This window comes from Scaptodrosophila lebanonensis, unplaced genomic scaffold (genome assembly GCF_003285725.1).
Source record: "Scaptodrosophila lebanonensis strain 11010-0011.00,11010-0021.00 unplaced genomic scaffold, SlebRS2 tig00000024-arrow-pilon, whole genome shotgun sequence".
NCBI classification, from domain to species: Eukaryota; Metazoa; Arthropoda; class Insecta; order Diptera; family Drosophilidae; genus Scaptodrosophila; species Scaptodrosophila lebanonensis.
Genome location: NW_022060538.1, coordinates 20,027,977 through 20,049,083, shown reverse-complemented (window position 1 = coordinate 20,049,083; position 21,107 = coordinate 20,027,977). Strand labels below are relative to the sequence as shown.

At 40.9% G+C, this 21,107-nt stretch overlaps 4 protein-coding genes across 6 annotated transcripts in view; 1 reads left to right on the top strand and 3 right to left on the bottom strand.

Moving 5' to 3' along the window:
* The first annotated feature begins 234 nt into the window (after positions 1-234).
* LOC115620529 (glutamate receptor ionotropic, kainate 2) lies at positions 235-12,656 on the top strand. 3 transcript variants are annotated; one of them, XM_030513798.1, is made up of 15 exons: positions 235-481; positions 5,263-5,426; positions 5,496-5,718; positions 5,782-6,165; positions 7,629-7,786; positions 7,880-8,101; positions 8,184-8,390; positions 9,538-9,622; positions 9,969-10,245; positions 10,724-10,925; positions 10,982-11,204; positions 11,265-11,380; positions 11,439-11,588; positions 11,796-11,942; positions 12,339-12,656. In XM_030513798.1, the coding sequence occupies exons 1-15, from the start codon at positions 313-315 to the stop codon at positions 12,537-12,539; spliced, it is 2,928 nt and encodes a 975-aa protein (XP_030369658.1). In that variant the 5' UTR covers positions 235-312; the 3' UTR covers positions 12,540-12,656. The 3 variants fall into 3 exon arrangements, with proteins under 3 accessions (XP_030369658.1, XP_030369659.1, XP_030369660.1); XM_030513799.1 differs by lacking the exon at positions 11,439-11,588 and having other exon boundaries at positions 236-481; XM_030513800.1 differs by lacking the exons at positions 11,439-11,588; positions 11,796-11,942 and having other exon boundaries at positions 236-481; positions 12,263-12,394.
* LOC115620531 (serine/threonine-protein phosphatase alpha-2 isoform-like) lies at positions 1,952-2,945 on the bottom strand. Its single transcript, XM_030513802.1, has one exon. It carries the CDS (start codon positions 2,914-2,916, stop codon positions 1,975-1,977), a length of 942 nt encoding a protein of 313 aa, XP_030369662.1. The 5' UTR covers positions 2,917-2,945; the 3' UTR covers positions 1,952-1,974.
* LOC115620530 (serine/threonine-protein phosphatase alpha-2 isoform-like) lies at positions 3,152-4,213 on the bottom strand. The gene has a single exon (XM_030513801.1). It carries the CDS (start codon positions 4,141-4,143, stop codon positions 3,199-3,201), a length of 945 nt encoding a protein of 314 aa, XP_030369661.1. The 5' UTR covers positions 4,144-4,213; the 3' UTR covers positions 3,152-3,198.
* A 4,905-nt stretch (positions 12,657-17,561) lies between the features above and the next one.
* LOC115620984 overlaps positions 17,562-21,107 on the bottom strand; it is a 36,905-nt gene continuing 33,359 nt past the window's right edge. Inside the window, exons 3-6 of the mRNA XM_030514504.1 lie at positions 18,875-19,134; positions 18,560-18,758; positions 18,393-18,499; positions 17,562-18,304 (exon numbers count right to left, since the gene is read on the bottom strand). Coding sequence (XP_030370364.1) covers positions 18,173-18,304; positions 18,393-18,499; positions 18,560-18,758; positions 18,875-19,134 — 698 coding nt within the window. The 3' untranslated portion in view covers positions 17,562-18,172. The remainder of the gene's footprint in view (positions 18,305-18,392; positions 18,500-18,559; positions 18,759-18,874; positions 19,135-21,107) is intronic.

The following is a 21,107-nucleotide window of genomic DNA, read 5'->3' as shown; positions in this document are numbered from 1 at the left end:
TATTAGTTGTATCTGTGCAGAGAGATGATGCGAAATTGTAATCTTTACGGCGAATTCTACAGCTGATCCGACTAGCTGCTGTTGCCCCAGCGAGCATAGCCAATTCAGCGAATTGTCAACCAGTCTCGGTAGTGCCGCAAAAGAAAGATCAACGCGAAAGTATAAAATTAGAACGGCAGCTATAGTCGTAGTCGTAAAATGCTAAAATAAAGACGGTCTAAAATAGTGCAATCAAATAGCAATAATTTCTATTTGCATTCACATTCGTATGCACAAGCGATTGCATTTAATGGGTTTTGCAAAAACTTTTCAATGGCAAAACCGACAACAATGATGACGAGCGGCTATAAAATAACAATGGCAATGCAACATCGGCAACGCCAGCTGCCAGGCATGTGGAGCCTCGGGACCGTCTCGCTGATTTCTCTGTGGGTCTTTGCCAATGGAATAGGCAGAAGTTTGGGTGAACGAACAAATGTGGGTGAGTCGACGTCAAGTGCCTGCCTGATGGAAAACATTTCTATGCCGCACAAGTTTTTTTTTAATGGTCAGAGCTGTTACGTAAAGAAGTTGCATGGACGGGTGCACTCAGCAAATTTGTTGAACGTGCGGTATGTTGCAAGTAGATGCCAGCATATACGAGTAGTACATGCATATGTATGTAAACAAATGTGTGGATAAGTGTACAGTGTGTTCCTTTGAATGTGTGCCACTCGTATCTGAATGCAGGTCTAGTTGAGCGAAATGCAATTTGAAAAATTGTTCGCATCGCACGCTAGAATTTGCAGTTATTTTCTCTCTTATTCATGGCGAATTTGTTTTGCTCGTGTTTTTCTTGGCCTCAATATTTTGCGGATTAAACTATCTGCCTGGGCGCACACATCTTGTAAACATAAACAGAATTTTCCGAGCACAACAGAACGGGTGCAGCATTGAAAATGTGTTTTTATTTGAATGTGTTCTATTTATTTAAACACCGACAATTTTACGGGGCCACTGAACCGAAAATAAATCATTTTAGAACTGAAGCTTTGCATTCAACTCAGTTGCGAAGGGTCTGTCTACTGAGCGTGTCGGTAATTTCTACTACAACAAAGTCTATTAAGTGCCGACTACTTAATTTCTTTCCAACATCTTAAACATGTACGATACTGACCTCTAGCTTTTTCCAATATTTCCAGCGGAAAAGTGATGTCGCTGTCAAAATAACGTACGAGTAAACAAACACTATATATGTACATACATACATAGATTAAACACACACGCAGGGTGGTGTGTGAATCATTTGATGTAGTTTTCTCTTTTAATTTATCCACAAAGCTGAAAGTTTACGCGGATTCATTAAACGATGTTTGTACGGTAATTTGCCGGTGTAGCAAAAGCAAGCCAATAATCGTGGTAGTCGAATATAACGGTAAATCCAATTAATACAAAGGCAAAACTTGAAAGGCACGCCTCGTCATTCACTTAACAGCAACCGACTGCCTCGCGAGCGCATTGCTGAATAATTACAGCGAGATCGGAGAAACAGCTGATAGGGCTGCCAAAGTTCCTATGCACATGCACAAATAAACAAATGGCAATGCGACGAATGCCAATGCGACGAATGCCAATGCTAGCTCTCTACCGCGTATGGCTAATATTTAACAGAGCGCAAGAGAGTGTAATTAGAGAAGATTACAGTCGCTGTACGCAGACAGCGCATTCTTACATTTCGCATGCATGTTAATTCCATGCAAGCAGTTTATTTATGCTACTCAGATCTGGACTTCAACCAAATTCTTAATTGCTAGCTAATACTAATTATGTAAACATATTTAAAATTCGTAAAATGACCATACCATGGTCATTATAGGCAGATACAAATACGAGTATCTATTGGCGATCGTTTCGCTCAGTGCACTTGCAATAAGGAGAAGTTCATCACAAATAAATTCGGCTTGTAATGAACTTGAAATTGAAAAAGAGCTTTATTCAGGATTTTGGTTTCACTTTGCGCAGTCCGGGTCTCTTCGATGGCTTCAGCACAAAAAAGGAGCACATCAGTGCCTCATCTACGGTCATCATGGCGCCCGCATTGTCGAATTCTCCGCAATAATTGGGGGCCGAGAAAATGGTGATTAGCTGGCGCTTGGCAAAAAACTCGTAGCCATCCTCCACAACTTGATGGGCGCGACAAATCAAATCGAATTTGTGACGGTGCACGAATTTTCCAACAACATCTGCACCAAAGGTGACACTCACGCCGCGATCGTTGTCACTCCATCCCATGATTTTGGAATCGGGATCAGACCAAAGAAGATCGCACAGCAGCCCCTTGTCGGGCACATCGCAGGGCCGAGGCAAATTCAAGATCTGCGTCATGTTGTGGAGGTCGGGACTAAGCCCGCCGTGGCAGCAGAAGATCCTGTCGCCCACTATCGCTGCCACGGGCATGCAGTTGTAGCAGTCGACGAAGGTGCGCCACAGCTTGATGGAATACCTTCTCTTGCACTCGTCGTAGAATCCGTAGATTCGATTGATGCTCGCTGCCTCATGATTTCCACGCAGCAAGAATAGGTTGTCCTGAAACTTGATTTTGTAAGCCAGCAGCAGGCACATCGTTTCGATGGACTGCTTGCCACGGTCAACGTAGTCGCCCAAAAATAAGTAATTCGAAACAGGCGGATAGCCGCCGTGGTTGAAGAGACGCAGCAGGTCCGTGAACTGGCCATGTATGTCACCACAAATTTTTACTGGAGTTTCGAGCTGCAGGAGCATTGGTTGGTTCAGAAAAATCTCCTGTGCCTTCAAGCATATTGCTCGTATATCGGACTCCGATAGTCTAAGGGTTTGCGAACTAGGCACTGCGAGGATTCGTAAGATCATTTGATCCAGTTGGGCAAGGTCACCCACGCTGGAGCCTCGAACCGACATTTAAGGCGTATTTTTCAAAATAATATCCGTACAAAAATTTGTTTATTTTTTCCGATTTTCGATTAACACTATGACAGAAAACAAACAGCCTCTCGTGAGCTTACAGACTTACAAAAGGTGTATCCAAAACTATCGCTGGTTCTGATAACTAATTACTAGAGATTTTTACGAAAAACTTATTAATTTTCTGAAAAATTAACATTAAAGAGAAACTTCGACTCTATTAGATGCGCTTTTATTGCTACTTATTATCGTATGACTGCAGAATAGAACAAGCTTTGCTCACACCTTGGAGTTGACCCTTCGAAGGCCCATTTTCTTTGACGGTTTGAGCACAAAGAAGGAACACATTAGAGTCTCATCCACGGACATCATGGCGCCCGCATTGTCGAACTCGCCGCAGTAATTGGGGGCTGAGAAAACGGTTATAAGCTGGCGCTTGGCAAAAAACTCGTAGCCATCCTCCACAACTTGGTGGGCGCGACAAATCAAATCCAAACGATGGCGGTGCACGAATTTTTCAACAATATCGGGACCAAAGGTGACACTCACGCCGCGATCGTTGTCACTCCATCCCATGATTTTGGAATCGGGATCAGACCAGAGAAGGTCACAGAGCAATCCCCTGTCGGGCACATCGCAGGGCCGAGGCAAATTCAAGATCTGCGTCATGTTGTGGAGGTCGGGACTAAGGCCGCCGTGGCAGCAGAAGATCCTGTCGTCCACAATCGCTGCCACCGGCATGCAGTTGTAGCAGTCGACGAAGGTGCGCCACAGCTTGATGGAATACCTTCTCTTGCACTCGTCGTAGAATCCGTAGATTCGATTGATGCTTGCGGACTCATGATTGCCGCGCAGTAGGAAAAAGTTGTCCGGGTACTTGATTTTGTAAGCCAACAACAGACAAATGGTTTCAATGGATTGCTTGCCACGGTCCACGTAGTCGCCCAAAAATAAGTAATTCGACGCAGGGGGATAACCGCCATAGTCGAAGAGACGCAATAAGTCCGTGAACTGGCCATGTATGTCCCCGCAAATCTTTACGGGCGTGGCGAGTTGCAGCAACATTGGTTGTGAGAGGAAAATCTCTCGAGACCGAAAGCATACCGCTCGAATATCCGATTCACCAAGGTTCAGAATTTTCGAACGACGCGTATCGATAATTCGTAGGATTATCTGGTCTATCTGGGACAGGTCCCCCACGCTGGAGCCTCGCACCGACATCATGGATATTACAGTTTGTTTCTTTTTTTAACAGAACAGACTAAGGATGGAACCTTTTCAAAACTTCATCTACCTATCGAAAATTAACACAGTACTGCCCTAAATAAATAAATTAATAAATGCCAAGCTGACAGCCCAGATGGGAACAATGACAGAAAACAGACTGGTTTCTCAGTCGCGAAATGTTTATCTGTCTGGGGATCCAGCAGTTCAGCTTTTATTATACTTTATACCCAAAAGGTACAAGAGTATATTAGGTTTGTAAAGAGTGAAAAACTAGGGAGAGGGAGATGCAAAGTACTATATATAATCCCTTGATCTGCGTGACACTTTATTGTTGCGTTCTGATGAATCAAGGCTGGGCTTAGAAGTAAAAAAACATTGGTAGCTCAGCAGAACTGATGTGAGACAGAAACTAGGAATAATATATTTAATATATTTTTTTTGTGAATCACATATTTATTTTATACAGACATACATATTTTATTGACTTTCCATCGTAGTAACTAATCATTGTCAGGCGTAGCTGTGCATTTCTAATGAGCGTATTGTCCAGACGGAGAGACGAAGGTGCATATCTAGATTTATTTGCTAATTAATTATATTTTTTATGTACTTTGCACCAACCGTATATACCCTTCTTAACTTCAGGCACAGGATATAATAAATCTTTAATCAACCCTTTTTTGCGATTTGCGTTTCTTTGTCAACGAAAACAATATTTTTTCCAATAAGTATGCGATCCACGATTCAAATACGTACAAACAACAATTAAAGAAGCTAAAGTCGGCTGGCCGAGGAGGGTGGAAATTTTAGTGTCCTACAGACAGACTAAATCGGCTCGTTTCCTCTCAATTTGAATATTGTTGCAAACTCAATCTCTATAATTATGAAGGCCTATCAAATATAAGTTGGGTTGGGTTGGGTTCTCATCATAAATCACAGAGCTGTTGCAAATAAATAAAATTGTAATTGCATCCGAATTGAAAACGAAATCAATGTGTCAATTATGTGTTTAACACTGCGATACATTTTAATTGCACATATCATTGTGGAATCCAAACAAATTGCTGACACAATTGTTTTATTTAATTTTATTTGTGTTTGATGCGCGATTGACAGGCCTGATATATGAGGCAAGTAGTCCAGATCTCGAGAAAATCTTCACCTTGGCCATCAACAAAGCGAATGAGGAGAATGAGGAGCTGAACCTGCATGGCGTGGCAGCCAGCATTGAGCCGGGAAACTCTTTCGAGACATCCAAGAAGCTGTGCAAGATACTGCGGGTGAGCACGAAAGCTGAAATCAATTTTGGAATTTTTGCCAAGCAACTGAGATTGTGGCACTTTCCACAGCAAAATCTGGTGGCCGTATTCGGGCCCACAACGAATATGGCGGCCAAGCACGCGATGAGCATTTGCGATGCCAAGGAGCTGCCTTTCCTGGACACCCGCTGGGACTTTGGCGCCCAGCTGCCGACCATCAATTTGCATCCACATCCCACCCAGCTGGGAGCGGCCTTGAAGGATATAGTGACGGAGCTGGGCTGGGAGGGCTTCACCATAATCTACGAGTCAGGTGAGTCATGTCTGTGAACGCAGACGCACCCATCAGTATAACTTACAGCCGAGATTCTTTGAGGCGAATATCTGGCGACGGTCAACGAGCTGCTTCAGATGTACGGCACTGCCGGGCCGGCCATCACTGTGCGCCGCTACGAGCTGGACTTGAATGGAAACTATCGCAACGTGCTGCGCCGCATACGTAACTCGGCCGATTACTCGTTTGTGGTGGTCGGGTCGCTGGAGACGCTGCCCGAGTTCTTCAAGCAGGCCCAGCAGGTGGGATTGCTGACGAGCGACTATCGCTATATCATTGGCAATCTGGACTGGCAGACCTTGGACTTGGAGGCGTATCAGCACGGCGACACCAACATCACGGGCTTTCGATTGGTCTCGCCCGCCAATGAGCAGGTGCTGGAGGTGGCCAAGGCCTTGTACGAGAGTGACGAGCCATTTCAGAACGGTAAGGCACAGGACTCGCACACCTGAGCGGGCTCCCATAAATTAGATGCTTTGTGACAGCAATTTATGCAAATCCAAAATCTATTCGCCCGAGCAAATTTAAATAATTGAATTGCATTTCATGTCACCCAAACACACACGCACACGCACACACTCACACAAAAATGATAAATGACACTGTGGCCTGGCCTTTTGTGTAACATTATCCTTTCTCCGGCACGGCTACTCTTTTGTGGATGTGCGAGTGCGAGTCAGTGGTGCCAGTCTGGTGGTTTTGCCTCAATTTAATGCGATAATCCCTTTATTGCTTATTTAAGTGGCATTTAGATAATCCTTCGAGCCGTCTAAATGACTCGATCATTTTCATTTTAAGCTAAAAGTGGAATGAAAACAAATTAAACAATATGCAGACAATTATTAAGCATTTGAAGAAACCTTGCCGCGGGTCGGGTTTAATTTAAAATCATCATCATTAAATAGGACTCTTCCCCTTTTCATAGAATATTAAGTACTAAATGTATTAATGAACAACAATTTAGTTTTGTTTTTCAAGTAAAATGTTGTAATTTTGAATTGTTGTGTGTATTATACGAGTATTTATTGAACTGAGCTTTAGGCAAAGTTTTGGAGGTCCTTAAACTGAATTATTCAAATGTTCAAACTGACTGGAAATGAGTCCACATCATTCCTATTTGATCCACAATAAGTATTTGATAAACGTAAGATTTAGAAAGCAGAGAATTGGAGCTCACTTCTCAAGCATTTTCACTTAAAATTTATCTAAAAATACTCCTACAATGAAAGACTCTAAAATGAACAATAAAGATCTGCATTTCGAGTTGTTTTTTTAAAGGCTTGACTGAATAAATTTTAACGGCATTACAGTTTTTGATAAACAATATAAATACAAGTATATTCCATGTTTGAATTGTTTTTTGCTGCATTCTTTACACTTGTATTTATTTTGTAAATTTCAAAGGAAGTTTGACGATTTTACACAAGTTTAGAAAAACCCGATTCCGATAGCATTTTTATTTTTTAAATTGCACATTTCATTCACATATCTTTGGAAGAAGCATGATATTACGTCTGTCTTTAGAGTTTTAAGGCAGGCTATAATCTAGATTCTTGAAGAACAATACTATTCTAATTAATATGTAGTTGCAATGATTGTAAGAGAGTTCTTTTTAAACTATTTCTGGCATGTTCGCTTCTATAGCAGATCGTTTAAATGCAAATGTATAGCGACTTTTTTGGCCAAATCCGGGCAGCTCTGTTGATTTTGAATGTGTTTTGAATGAATAAGGCGTGGAGCGCATGGAAAACTGTAGCTGTAGCTGATGCTGATGCTAATGCTGAGGGCAAAGGGGCTGCCATACATTTATGACTGTGTTTTTCCCTATTCCTCCCCGCCAACCCGCGCTCGCTCTGATTCTTAACGTTCTTCTCTGGCCACATTTGCAGTGTCGTGTCCTCTGACCAACAGCATGGCCCTCATATACGACGGCGTGCAGCTGCTGGCCGAGACATACAAGCATGTGAATTTCCGTCCCATGCCCCTAAGTTGTGGCGACGACAGTGCCTGGGACAAGGGCTTCACGCTCGTCAACTACATGAAATCGGTGAGTAATGTGGTGTGTGGTGCCGTGTGTGCGGCGTGTGTTGTGAGTGTGAGTGTGCTGGCCAACTCATGAAATATGAAATAACCACAACAGCTCACACTCAATGGGCTCACGGGCACCATTCAGTTCGACTACGAGGGGCTGCGCACTGATTTCACTTTGGAGGTCATCGAGCTGACCGTCTCGGGCATGCAGAAAATTGGCGAATGGAGCGGCAAGGACGGCTTTCAAATGAATCGCCCTGCGCCGGCCATTTCCATGGAGCCGGACATGCGTTCACTCGTGAACAAGAGCTTTGTGGTCATCACGGCCATTGTGAGTAGCCATTAATTGCATTTCATAATCCTATATATTGAGCCATAACTTATTTTACCGAATCTGGTCGACGCACTCTAAGAGCGAGCCGTACGGGATGCTGAAGGAAACCTCGCAGAAGCTGGAGGGCAACGATCAGTTCGAGGGTTTTGGCATTGAACTCATCGACGAGCTGTCCAAGAAGTTGGGCTTCAGCTACTCCTTCCGCCTGCAGGAGGACAACAAGTATGGCGGCATTAATCCAGCCACGGGCGAGTGGAACGGCATGATACGCGAAATTATTGACAATGTGAGTGTGGCTGCGTGTGGCTGGGCTGGTCATAAATCTCTATGAACGCAGCGTCAGCCATTTATATCAATGAGATTATCCTTTGTGGCACGCAGGCAGGCAGGCAGGCAGGCAGGCAGGCGACATGGCATGCCAGTTATTGGTTTCGATGTTCCCACATCGAATGGCAATGTCAATGGCAATGGCCGTAATCATTAACATCATCAACATCATCATTAACATAAATGGCTTGCATTATACGTAATGGTCTTGGATGAGGCCAACACAACACAACGTGACAACTTGTTCGATAACTACTTAAATTGAGTGTGTCCTTTTGGCCAGCGCACAGGAGCGAGCCGTGTGCGACCTGGCCTTGCCGCCTCGAACGCTTCAAATTAATTCACTTCATAATTGAATGCTTAAGCTGTCAGTCAGTCTGCTGCCAGAGCCAATGCCATGGTCAGGGCCTCGTTCGCTGTCCTTTTGTTTTTATTTTAAATTTAGGAAACGCACACAGAAACGCTGAACACTTAAGCATAGTTAATGAAGCGTTTTTTGCGCAGACTGGGCGCCCTTTCAAACAACTGCTTTTTATGCGCTGAGTTTTTAATAATAAATTTGCTAAATTTGCACAAAAGGCTGGCAAGTGACACTGAAAATGGAAAAACACGCGCGTAATTGACAGGCCGTTTGCCAGGCAGCAATAGCGCCAGAGTCCTGGCATGCAAGGACATGCCAATATTAGAAAACGCCAGCATTAAAGATGGACTACAACATCGAAGAGGTGAAATTCTTGATAACAATAAACGTACTCAGGAATCTGTCTTTTTTTTACACTCATTACAAAATCCATTTCCATTCCCATAGGTCGAAAGAATTTATTTAATAGATTCTGATAGATGAATATCTCACCATGAATATGAATTTATGTATATAGATTTTAAGTGTAGTTTGTGACTTTTGTTGAAACCCCTTTTCATTTTGGATGCAACCACTGCGCTGCATAAATTAGTTATGATAATGAAATGATTTTTGGCGTGCGGCGTGCGGCGGTGCGTATACGCAATATTTGCGCATTCAAAATTAATACGCATACATTTCTATTTACATTTCGCATTGGCCATGAGAGCGTTCACAATTCAAATTGCTTTCCATATTTAATTAGCGCGCTGACATGGGCATTACCGATCTGACCATGACATCGGAGCGCGAGAGCGGCGTCGACTTCACCATACCATTCATGAACTTGGGTAAGTGCTGGCCAATAGTCCTGACGTAGACACACACACACACACACATACATCCATACACACAGTCACACTTAGCCACAGGCTGGCTGGCTGGCTGGCAGAAACCTTGACAGCTAATTTTAAACCAAAGCTCATTAGTGCGCAGCAAGTGGGAGGAAACGACGGTGCCGGGGTCCGGAGGAGGAGCGGACACCGCTTGTCGTTGCATGCATTAGCAACGACTGGCCGCACTAATGAACACATGTGCATACGCACACAAACACACTCACACTCACACACACACACACCAGCCAGCTGCTCCCTCACAATGTCACGCAATACGTCATTCGATTTGCATATTTCGCAGGCATCGCCATTTTGTTTCGCAAGCCCATGAAGGAGCCACCCAAGCTGTTTTCGTTCATGTCGCCCTTTTCCGGCGATGTTTGGCTTTGGCTCGGCTTGGCGTACATGGGTGTGTCCATCAGCATGTTTATTTTGGGTCGTCTGTCGCCGGCGGAGTGGGACAATCCCTATCCCTGCATCGAGGAGCCCGAGGAGCTGGAAAATCAGTTCAGTTTTGCCAACTGCCTCTGGTTCTCCATTGGTGCGCTGTTCCAACAGGGCTCTGAGCTGGCACCCAAGTAAGTAACTGTAAGGCAGCATTTCCTTTCTATTCAAGTTAGATCTCCCAACAATTCAATACAATGTGTGTACCCGTGCTGTCCGGAAAAAGTCTCTTACCCGAACCCATTTGAAACATCAAAAACCTACAAAGTGTGATCATCGTTGTCGAAAATGTCACGAAATGTGTCCAAAAATAGCTTGATTACTCTCCGTATTGTAATAATAAAACTAGTATTTAGATTTTGCAACCATCGTCCGATTTTCTATGTATAGCTTAGGCAGCTGGGCGTATTTTTAACACCCCACTGGAAAGGATTAAGTTTATAATAATAATATATAGTTTCCATGTAAATGAATCAACCTTGTGGTTAGGAAATACTACAAAAGTGAAAAAACAAATTCCATGAATAATTGATATATGTAAAAATAATCCTAAACATTAGAAAAGACTTTAAATACGCAATTAATATAACATCTCTGACTTACAATGTGCAGAGCCTATTCGACTCGTGCCGTAGCCGCATCCTGGTGGTTCTTCACCCTGATATTGGTCTCGTCTTACACCGCCAATCTGGCCGCCTTCCTCACGGTCGAATCGCTGGCCACTCCCATAGAGAATGCCGAAGATTTGGCTGAGAACAAGGGAGGAGTGAACTATGGCGCCAAAAACGGCGGCAGCACCTTCACCTTCTTCAAGGTAAAGCTGACGATAAGCTCAAGACCTAGGCATTAATGGCATTAATCTAAGCGCAGGATGCCAAGTATCCCACGTATCAGAAGATGTACGAGTTCATGCGCGACCATCCGGAGTACATGACGAACACCAATCAGGAGGGCGTGGATCGCGTGGAGACCAGCAACTATGCCTTTCTCATGGAGTCGACGACCATCGAGTACATTACCGAGCGGCGCTGCACATTGACGCAGGTGGGCGCCTTGCTGGACGAGAAGGGCTACGGCATCGCTATGCGGAAGCGTGAGTATCTCTAGGATGTATTGCTGCCACTCTTATGGGCTGTGCTCGTGTTTCTTTTAGACTGGCCCTATCGCGACACTCTCAGCCAGGCCATACTGGAGTTGCAGGAGCAGGGCGTGCTGACCAAAATGAAGACCAAATGGTGGAAGGAGAAACGCGGCGGCGGCGCCTGTTCGGTAAGTTGTCTGATGCTCTTACAGACTGGGCTCTATCACTGTGCCTGTCCGTGCGTAGGACTCGAGTGTCGAGGGTGGCGCCCTTGCCCTAGAGATTAGCAATCTGGGCGGCGTGTACTTGGTGCTCGGAGTGGGTGCCTTCTTTGGCGTATTTGTGTCCGTGCTCGAGATGGTGCTGGGCGTCAAGGAGCGCAGCAACGAGAACAAGGTAGCGTTGGGGCGGCCTTCGGGCTTTGCTTGCTTTGGTTCTCGGTTTGGCCCTTTAATAGCATAGTCCGATATAGCTCATAAGCCACACACCTACTCTGGAGCACGCGAATCGCAGCCGTAAACACTATTACCATAGAATGCCACTTGGCCATTAGCTTACCACAATTTCCGTCATTCACATACAAATCTCGCACTGCAACAACAGGAAGAGAAGGACTCGGATGCCTCCTCGCTGGGCTTCGCCAATTTGGGCGGAGTGTTCCTGGTTCTCATTGTGGGCAGCTGTTTCGCCAGCGTGTATGGCCTGATTAACTGTTTGCTCAGCATCTATGCGGTGGCGCGAAGTAATAAGGTAACGACGTCGACGACAATGCCGCCAGACGCACTAAAAATATTAACAGGACGCTGCTTCGTTCTATACGCCTATGTATGTGTCGTCACTAAACAAAAGGGCCATGCAAGGCCATGCCCAAAAGCCGCATAATGGATGTGATATACTATATGTACATACCTCTTGCAAATCGACAATTGGGGCCCACACACTATCCGTGCATGGTGCCAGTCTGCCAGTCCCCAATAACACAGCATCTGCATATCCGTTGGATGCATCTCAACTCGTTTGCATAGCTTGATGTTGCATGCATGTTTTTTTTTGTCTTTTTTGCTTGACAGATTGCTCGTTCGATTTGATTAACACGGCTTCTGGGCCGTGGCTGGGTGTCTCTAAAATTCTTTGTGCATCTCACAGGTCGACTTCAAGGCCGAGCTCATTGACGAGCTGCGCTTCATAATGCAATGTTCGGGCAACACCAAGGCGGTTAAGTACCCCAAGAGCTCTGCCAGCAGCTCCAAGTCCAGTTCCAAGTCGAAGGGATCGATTCTATCGGTCGACTCGCTGCCCGATGATCAGCCGGAAGGTAACAAACATGGCAGCCATGCGAAGAAATAAATATGTTTTCACAATTTTCATCAATGTGCTCATTAATTATGTCGTTGTTGTTTAACTTTTCAAAATAAACTGTTCTTAGTGCACATGCTTTCCTAGCTAATGCACAAACCACCATTATTGCACTGTTATACAAAACAGTTCGTTAGCGTTATTTTCGAAGTGTAACGTATAGAGGGCGCATTCAAAAAAAATGTGCTCTTATGTTTTATCTTCTAGATGAACAAATTTGGATTGTTGTGAATATATATTATATTTATATAAATTATAAGTAAATGATTTCAAGTTGCTTACGTCTTGCCAGTTTTTCTACATATGCTCCTTATATGTATATGTCAATATATAAAAAGATAGAAATTATTCATGAAAAGCTCTCTGAGGACATTTTTGATGTTACGTATAGATGGCGCATTGGCCCTGTTTTGAACCGGGTGAGCTTATTTACATTTTTTGGTCCTGTTGATGAAATTCAATTGTGATGATAATTAAATAATTTATGGTTGATAATTATTATAACTATAATGTCGATTTTTCAGATGTATTCTTGGACCCCAATGCCCTTTCCGCTTTGCGTTATACATGTTTTATCTATAATCGGTCAATCGGTTAAAAAGTTTCTTGTATTAGTAGTGGGAACCGGAAACGGAAATTGGTAGCCAAAGGATTTTCTTGGTTCGTAAATGGAGGCTTTATTATCAGTTTTTTCAAAGGGGATGGCCAAGTCAAATCGTTGTTGAAATCGAGAATATCTTCTTACTCTCGTTGTATAAGAAACATTGTTTTTCAGAAATTCATTTATTTAAACACTTCTGTTTAACAATCGACTCTTCTTTCGACCTTAATGCCCGTCGTTGGCCTCGTTTCCGCACCACAACGCTTAAATAAAACACCTTAATTTTCCATTTAATAGCAATATATTTAATGATTTTTCACTTAGTCATGTGTAAGTAGTTGCATAATTGTACACACAATATAGTAGGTATATAATGTATTTAGTTGTATTTGTATTTATTTATTTTGTTATTTTCTTTATGCTTTTCCATTTCTGGTAGACACTTAGATATTGAAAAGGTAAAATTGTACGAGTTTGTTGTTTTGTTGTTTTGTTTGTTTGTTTGTTTGTTTGCTTGTATGTGGGTTGGTAGGCGTGGTAAGTCCTTGTATGTAAGTATGTATGTATGTGTGTAACTGGTATGTATTGTATATAATAGTTTTAACGCTTTATGTATATCGTATTGTATGTAAATATGTATGTATACCTGGTAGTTATATTCAATACGAATATGTTTACCCTTGCATTTCCAGCATGTACTATGTATTGCAATATTTGCATTTAACTCTAAAACTTTCTTGTTCTTGATACAAACGCACATCCACACACAAAAACACACACACGCATACATATATAGGCATTATAATGAGTATATATTGCGATTATTTGTTCGTAAGTACCTGAATTATACTGCTTTCCGATAACATATGTCTGTATATTTGTATGTTTGTTTGTCATAAGTAATTACTCATAGTAATTAGGCGCCTGATTAACACGCTCGCCCTTTTAAAATACAATTTGCTTAATCCTCAATATTTAGCTACGACACACAACAACAAAATGGAATAGATTCGCGTTAAGCCGATTTACTCTTTAAACCGATTTACATTTATACCGCGCTTTACACATTTATCTATAATTTACGATATACTCGTACATACTTGCGTATGTCCAGAACTTTGCCAGCTATTTATTTTTAATTTATCAAACACTAATTATTTATGAGTGTCAGCATCACATACCATACATAGATTTACACATTAAAGCTTTTGAAATAAATGATGTTTGTCGTTTTCATAGGCATATGTATAGTACTTTTGTAGTAGTTGGGTTCGATTCATTGCCACCCCCAATGAATGTTATGCAGTATTGCGAGTTTTGTGTCAGCAAACATTTTCTATATGTACGAGAGAAGGCTAATAAATACCATGAATTGAAGAGTTTATTGCATTGTTTTCTAAATATTGAGCCCATTGCGCAGCCAAGTGCGGTTTTGCAAATGTTCATTGATTTTATATCCATTAACCAATGCCGTTCAGCTGCCACTAATCAGCAATTGCGCAAATATCGCTGTTGAATGGCTTGAATTTTCCAAAGGTATGGGAATTCAAAAATTGAAAGCTAAGCTGTCTTTTAATAACAATAACTAGTTTTTAATAAATGCAAAGCATTTGCTTATATTCGAATGAAGACAGCCCAAGCTGTTCTTTTGAAAACTCTTAAATGCTAAGCAATTTATAAAACACTACGACTATATTAATAATATAGTTTATGAATAAAATCTTGGGATTTCATACGGACCAAGTGCCAGTTGATTTAACCGAAACCTAAACCGAAATTTTTGAAAATGTAATCTCTGTTAATGGCACAAAATTGTCTAAAACTGATATGCACGCCCAAATATTCATTGAACTGATCTAAAGTCAAGTTTTGAAAATTATATGAGGTGTAATAAAAGAAGTGAAGCTTGGTCGTTTCTTTTGAAGAAATGTCCCTTCGAATTGATTTCGCAAAGAAGTTTTGATTGAAAATCTTGTTATGTTGGTATCGTCAGTGCTGTTTTCTTAAATGTTAAATGTAAAGTTAAGAAATAAATAAAAAATAGATATGTAAAATCATGTACAGAGAAGTTTGGCAAATATAGTAGTAAGATTTATTTAGGGTATAAAAGCTACTATGAACGGACCTAAATCATTCAATTCAATAGGGAGGCCCCAGTTCATTGAACTGATTTTTGACTTCCACTTACTTTTTCCCGAATTACAGGGTGCCGTATCCGTTCTACTTTCTAGCATGAGCTAAGTACTATCTATATGATTTTGATACGTACTTCTATATGATTCTGATCTCAGTCTAAGCGACCTGCAGCATTGGTCCAGGAAGTGTACTTGGAATGAATCCAGTTTGTTAAAAAATTATGAATTATGTATGCTCATAGCTTTTTGTGTTCTCCATTGTACTGTTGTTTATAAAACTTAATAACCTCCCCTCGCAGGTCAGCTGAGACTGCATGCACAATATGTTGCTGTTGAGGGCTTGATATGTGGTAGTTGTTCGTTCGCTTGATTTTGTATTACATTCGGTTTGCTTCTGTTTTTTGTTTTTTGATTAAGTACTTTTTTAGATTATTCGGTGTAGTTCGGTATACGTTCTCGTATACTCGGTGGGCGTGTCTAAGTAGTAGTTGTTGTTGTTGTAGTGAACAGTTTTGTATTCAATAAGAGTGTAGTTGTTCGTGGTAGTTCCATTTCAGCGGCCATCAATTTCATGGTACATTGAATGCTTATAGTACATACATACATTACTATTTATTTATTCGCTCGCACATAATACTTTGCTTTGCGTTTAAGACTGCATGTTGAGCAAGCATTTGGTACGATAAATCAAAATTGTGTAGTGTGTTTCATTTCCCTAAATTTGTTAGGATATTTTGGGATTCTTGGGCTTAACTCGAGAGTTGGGGAGCTGTGGAGTGTTTTGTTGCATGTACTCGTAAAAAGTTCTAAGCTCGTATAGTTTATCTTTGGTCTTGTATAAAAGTGATTTGCATGCACACAAATATCTATAAGGGGACATCCTTCTGTGCAGGTATGTTTAATTTACTTAACTAAGTGTACTTATTAGAGGAGCAACGACAAGTGGGAGTTAGTTTTTGATTAACTGCGGATTATACATATATACTCGTATTACAAATGGACTTAAAGCTTTTGAGATGAGTGGGAGTATACAAATATTTAACACATTTAAAGCATTGGTTTACAAACAATACAACTAGTATATACGGGTAGGTACATAATAGGGATTTAATCCGCCCGATTGCTCATTCTCGAAAATTGCTCCATAATTATATCAGAAAACTGAAAGATATTGACAGACCAGATTGATATTCTAGCTGCCAATAAATAGTTTAACATGCCGATGAAGAAGATAGAAATAGTTCATGATCTTAGGATAGTTATTTTTAGTTAGGACTAGAGTTCTCTAGCGTAGACGAAAGAAATATTTGGTGTTTTCTTAAGAAAGTGTTTTTGCCATTTTGTTTAATTCATTTGGGAATATTTCCCTGATATTGTCTAACTAGATGAGTAATACATTTGCTTATATGCACTATATATTAGATATAAATCCACATTATGTATGTATGTTGGCCTTTATTATTAGCAGCTATTATGCACCAGCCAGGAAAGTATGGGACTAGTAACGAAGGTGGTTCAAGGAGTTGATTAGCTGGTGCATTATAAATAATCAAATGCTTCTACACATTCACACTCACACACCTGCGATCAGTCACACAATATATATTTATTTAACAAGCAAAGAATGCATCTCGTAATATTTCAATACAACAAATTGTAACAAATTGAACAAATGAGAATAATTAAAGAACTTCTGAAGAGGCAAAGGAGGTGTTGAACATTTTCCCAAGACTTGTTAAAGCTGACTTAACTTTTCAGTCTTTCCCAACCAACGGGCTTCTCCAAGAACTATCTATCTGTTAGCACTTTGTAACTGCAAATTTAATCTTTTCTCTACTTTTTTTCAAACGAGTTAAGTATAATAGTGACTACACTTATTCGCCAAGTCCATCAAATTGATAGCCTTGTTTCCCTATATCTTCAGTTTCGAAAGTTCTCATGTCCCTAAAATCATGATGGCCATCTACATCTCATATTTCCTTTCTCGCCTCAAAAGTTCCATCTCTTTGAAGGGAGCTGTTTATCATTCCTTTACATAGAAAAGGTTCACAATTTCTTGAAATTGTATATGTCTTAAGCAGATTTGAGAGTTTTATTTAGCTGCAATAGCAAGAGATAATGTAGGATGGATTTTGAACTTTTGGAAAATTGGGTCTCTTCAGAAGTTCTTTATTACTTTAACACGGTTTAATTAAATCTTAAAATCAATAGTTTCATTTAATACCTTAGATACACGTTTTTGTGTTTTTGATTATTTAACAATTTCTTAGTATCCAGTTCATATAGTTATACAATATCTATTGATTTTTGTATTCAATTCAATTTGGTTTTTGTTTTTGTTTGTATTTTGTGTTAGTCGCTATTCAATTGTCTGTTAAGTTGTTGTTAAATATTCCCATTTCAAAAGTTCATTAAAATAAATGCGTTTCTTTTGTTTGTCCGTTTACGTTTTCTTATTGTTAGGTATAAACATGGTTTCAAGTTGTTGTTGCAGTTAATAGTTTATGTGGTGTCGTCTGCTTTTGTTAGTGTTGCCTGCGATTTGTATAGTACTGCTGTGGTGGGGCTGTTAGTTAGCTAGTTAGTTGGTTGGTTACTTAGTTAGTTCAATTGCCGTACAGTTGGCTAGAATTAGCTACAGATTTCTATCTAACTATGGTGGAAGGTTCGTGGCGCTCCGCAGGGCTTCCCCGGGCGGTCCACGAATGAAAATCGTTGGAAATTGCTAAAAATATGCGGAATGGCAGAAACTTGCATGCAAAACCAGCATACACTCACACACACGCAACTGCCGGCAGCAGTGTTGCTGCGAAGCATTGTCCGTGTGGTAGTGTGTGGCACTCTCAAATGACACTCATGCGACGCCTGCCATTTCCGGTGCCCTCGGCTCAGTTGGAGTTGGCCAGCGTTTCATGGCACACCTCCATGTAGTCGGGGTCGTGCATGATGCCCTTTATCATGTCCTTCAGCATTGTGTAGCGTGGAAAAATAGGATACATCTTTGAACTGACATACTCTTCCTGTTGCGTGGCGATATGCAATAAAGTTGAAATGTCAAAATGGCGACTGGGACAGCCAATTCAATGCATTGTTCTGCTCTTGACTCACCTTCAGGACGCGTATCAAATGGCGCAGTCCCAGATACTTCTTTAGCAGACGATACAAATCATTAATCAGTTGGGTGTTCTCGTGCTCGATTTGTGCGGTTGTCATATCTGTGTTAACAATACGAGTATAGTGTTAGTTTCTGTTTAATTCTGATCCCAAGCACTCACGTTCCAGTCGCTCCATGCGCTCCCTACGCTCGGCTGCCTCATCGGCCAGTTTCGCCGACGTTTTCACACCCTCGCCGGACTTTTGGGTCTTCTCCATGATGGAGCAGGCACGCATCACATACGAGGGCACCGTCTCCTGCTTCTCCTGGCGGGGTATGTCAACAAGCGTCCAGTACTGTGTCTCCAATCTTATGACATCCTGTGTTCAGCATAGTAATCCATTTCAGAGAACGATAATGTACAAAATTTAAATAAATAATTTATAGATTAAACTTATACAGATACTATAATATTATTAGGAGCAAAATTGCTCACCTTTATCATTAGCTTGAGCATGGGATAGCGCTGAAAGATGTTGCGTTGGCTCTTCGAATCGCCATACTTGTTCATGAGCGCGATAAGCGCGTTTTTTGCTGTATCGTAGGACTCTTCGAGGCGAAGACGCAGCGACCGGAGGCGTTCGTTTGTCTCGATGACCTCGTCACGGGTCATGCCGCTGGGCGCCCCCTCATCCTTAACATCCTGCACAATGCGACGCACACTTTGTGTGAACTTTCCGACGAAATTTGTTGTTGCTGTTAAAATAGAGAACATAATTTGATTAAAATATTTAAATTTGTAGAATTTGTATTCCATTTCAATATTGTCAGAAAAAGAAATGAAATTGTACGGCAACAATTACACGAAACACTGTAATTTATTTGGAAATTTCAGCAGACACGCGCAACAGACCCCTCCTCTTTTACGAGTGGTGTATATTCTACGATTCAGTCGGAAACGATTCGCCTATGTAGCAGTCGAACCATTATGCCATGATAAATCGCACCAATGCGCTTTAAAAAGATTTTACTCCGGAAATAACCTCCAAGTCCCCTGTGGTGCTCGAACCCACGACGCTAATGAAAAATGCAGTCGCGGAACGTACGCAAACCCTGACGCTCAACGCACACGGCCAGCACATCGATCTATAGCTCTGCTTCTCTTACACTAATACTCAGCAGTTTGCTGGCTCGGTGTTATTATTAGAAAGGCGCGGCGTTGCCATAGTGTAGGATTTTGTTTGAATGCGAGTGAGACATTTTGTTGTTGGTGTGCAAGGGCTGGTGCTGGTCTTACACACATCAGATGTACATTTTAAAAAATGGTATTAATTAATAGTCGCTCTGCTTGTATTATGAATGTCAATAGTTATTAATTTAATACGCTTTAATATTTTACATACTTATTTATACATAAGTTTTTAAATTACATATAAAAATAGTAATTTCTTTACAACAGTATTTAGGGGCGTATAAGAATGTCTTTAAGATTTTAGCTTTGAGAAAAACAGCCACTTATAGCAAGCAGAAAAAAGGAAAAAAAGAGGTGTTTTAAAAGACTATATTTTAAAGCTGCAATAAACTATTTTTTTGTATGTCTTCATAAACTGAAATTCACCAATATCTATAACTTTTTCTTTAGTTTGCGCTTAGTTTCAACACAAGATAGGAGTTGTTAGTTTCAAAATATTAACGAAATACAACCAATTATTAACCTTATATTAAAATGAATGTACATAAATGTATATAAATATATTATATATGTCTTCAAATATGACCTTTTGGCCGCCCACATTAGGGATTTACCTATTCAATTTAGAAATCGGATAAGATAGCTGGCCGTTTGGCAAATAAAATTCCCCCACCGTCGGATTCGTTATTCGATATTTTTGTCATTTTTATAGGATTTTTTACTTCGTTAGTTTTATTTAATTTAAGTTCTCTTTTGTATTGATTTTTGGATATACATGTATATATATTTTTTTTTCCTTTTTCTTTTACATCGATTGCATTGTTTGTCGATGAAATATATAAATAAAAAAGTTCAAAGTTTTATTGAAATATACTGGGAAAGTCTTGTGTTCTCCCGCACACAATCAAGTATTAATAAAACAATGAAGTCCATTCATCAAAATACATTTTTTTTTTAGTTTTGTTGCAGTTTTCAAGTCATACTTTCGACGCGTTTGGAAATGCCAGATTGTTAATTTCAATTCATGTAAAACGTGACAAGATATTCTGGCCTTGTACATATGTACATACATAAGTATGATATATTCACGGGGAATGGTTGTTGGGGGTGTGCCGATGAGAAACTCGTAGATGCGAATCGCAAGTAGAGCGGCGTTTGAAAAAGGCATTTCGCATCTTCCAAATCTGGTAAAGAAACATGACTCATTCCCATACAAGGAACTTCTTTGTGGGCGTCTGCCAACAGAACTCCATACATATGTATGTATATACATAGATGCACATCTGGCAAACATGCATCAGTGCAGAGTAGTGGGAAACATTTTCTGATTTTAAGATCCATTTACATTGTATATTGGGAGAACTTTGAGCCAAGTGATGACTGGCAGTCTAATTGAGTGCTAGTGACGTCGAGAGCCATTGAACTTTGTACTTTGCGTTGCCGTGGATGAATTTGCATCTATCAGACGCAGATTGCTGGCGGCTCCTAAGAGAAACAGCTTAAGAGAGTAAGGCAGAAGTGCGTTCGATCAGTTGTG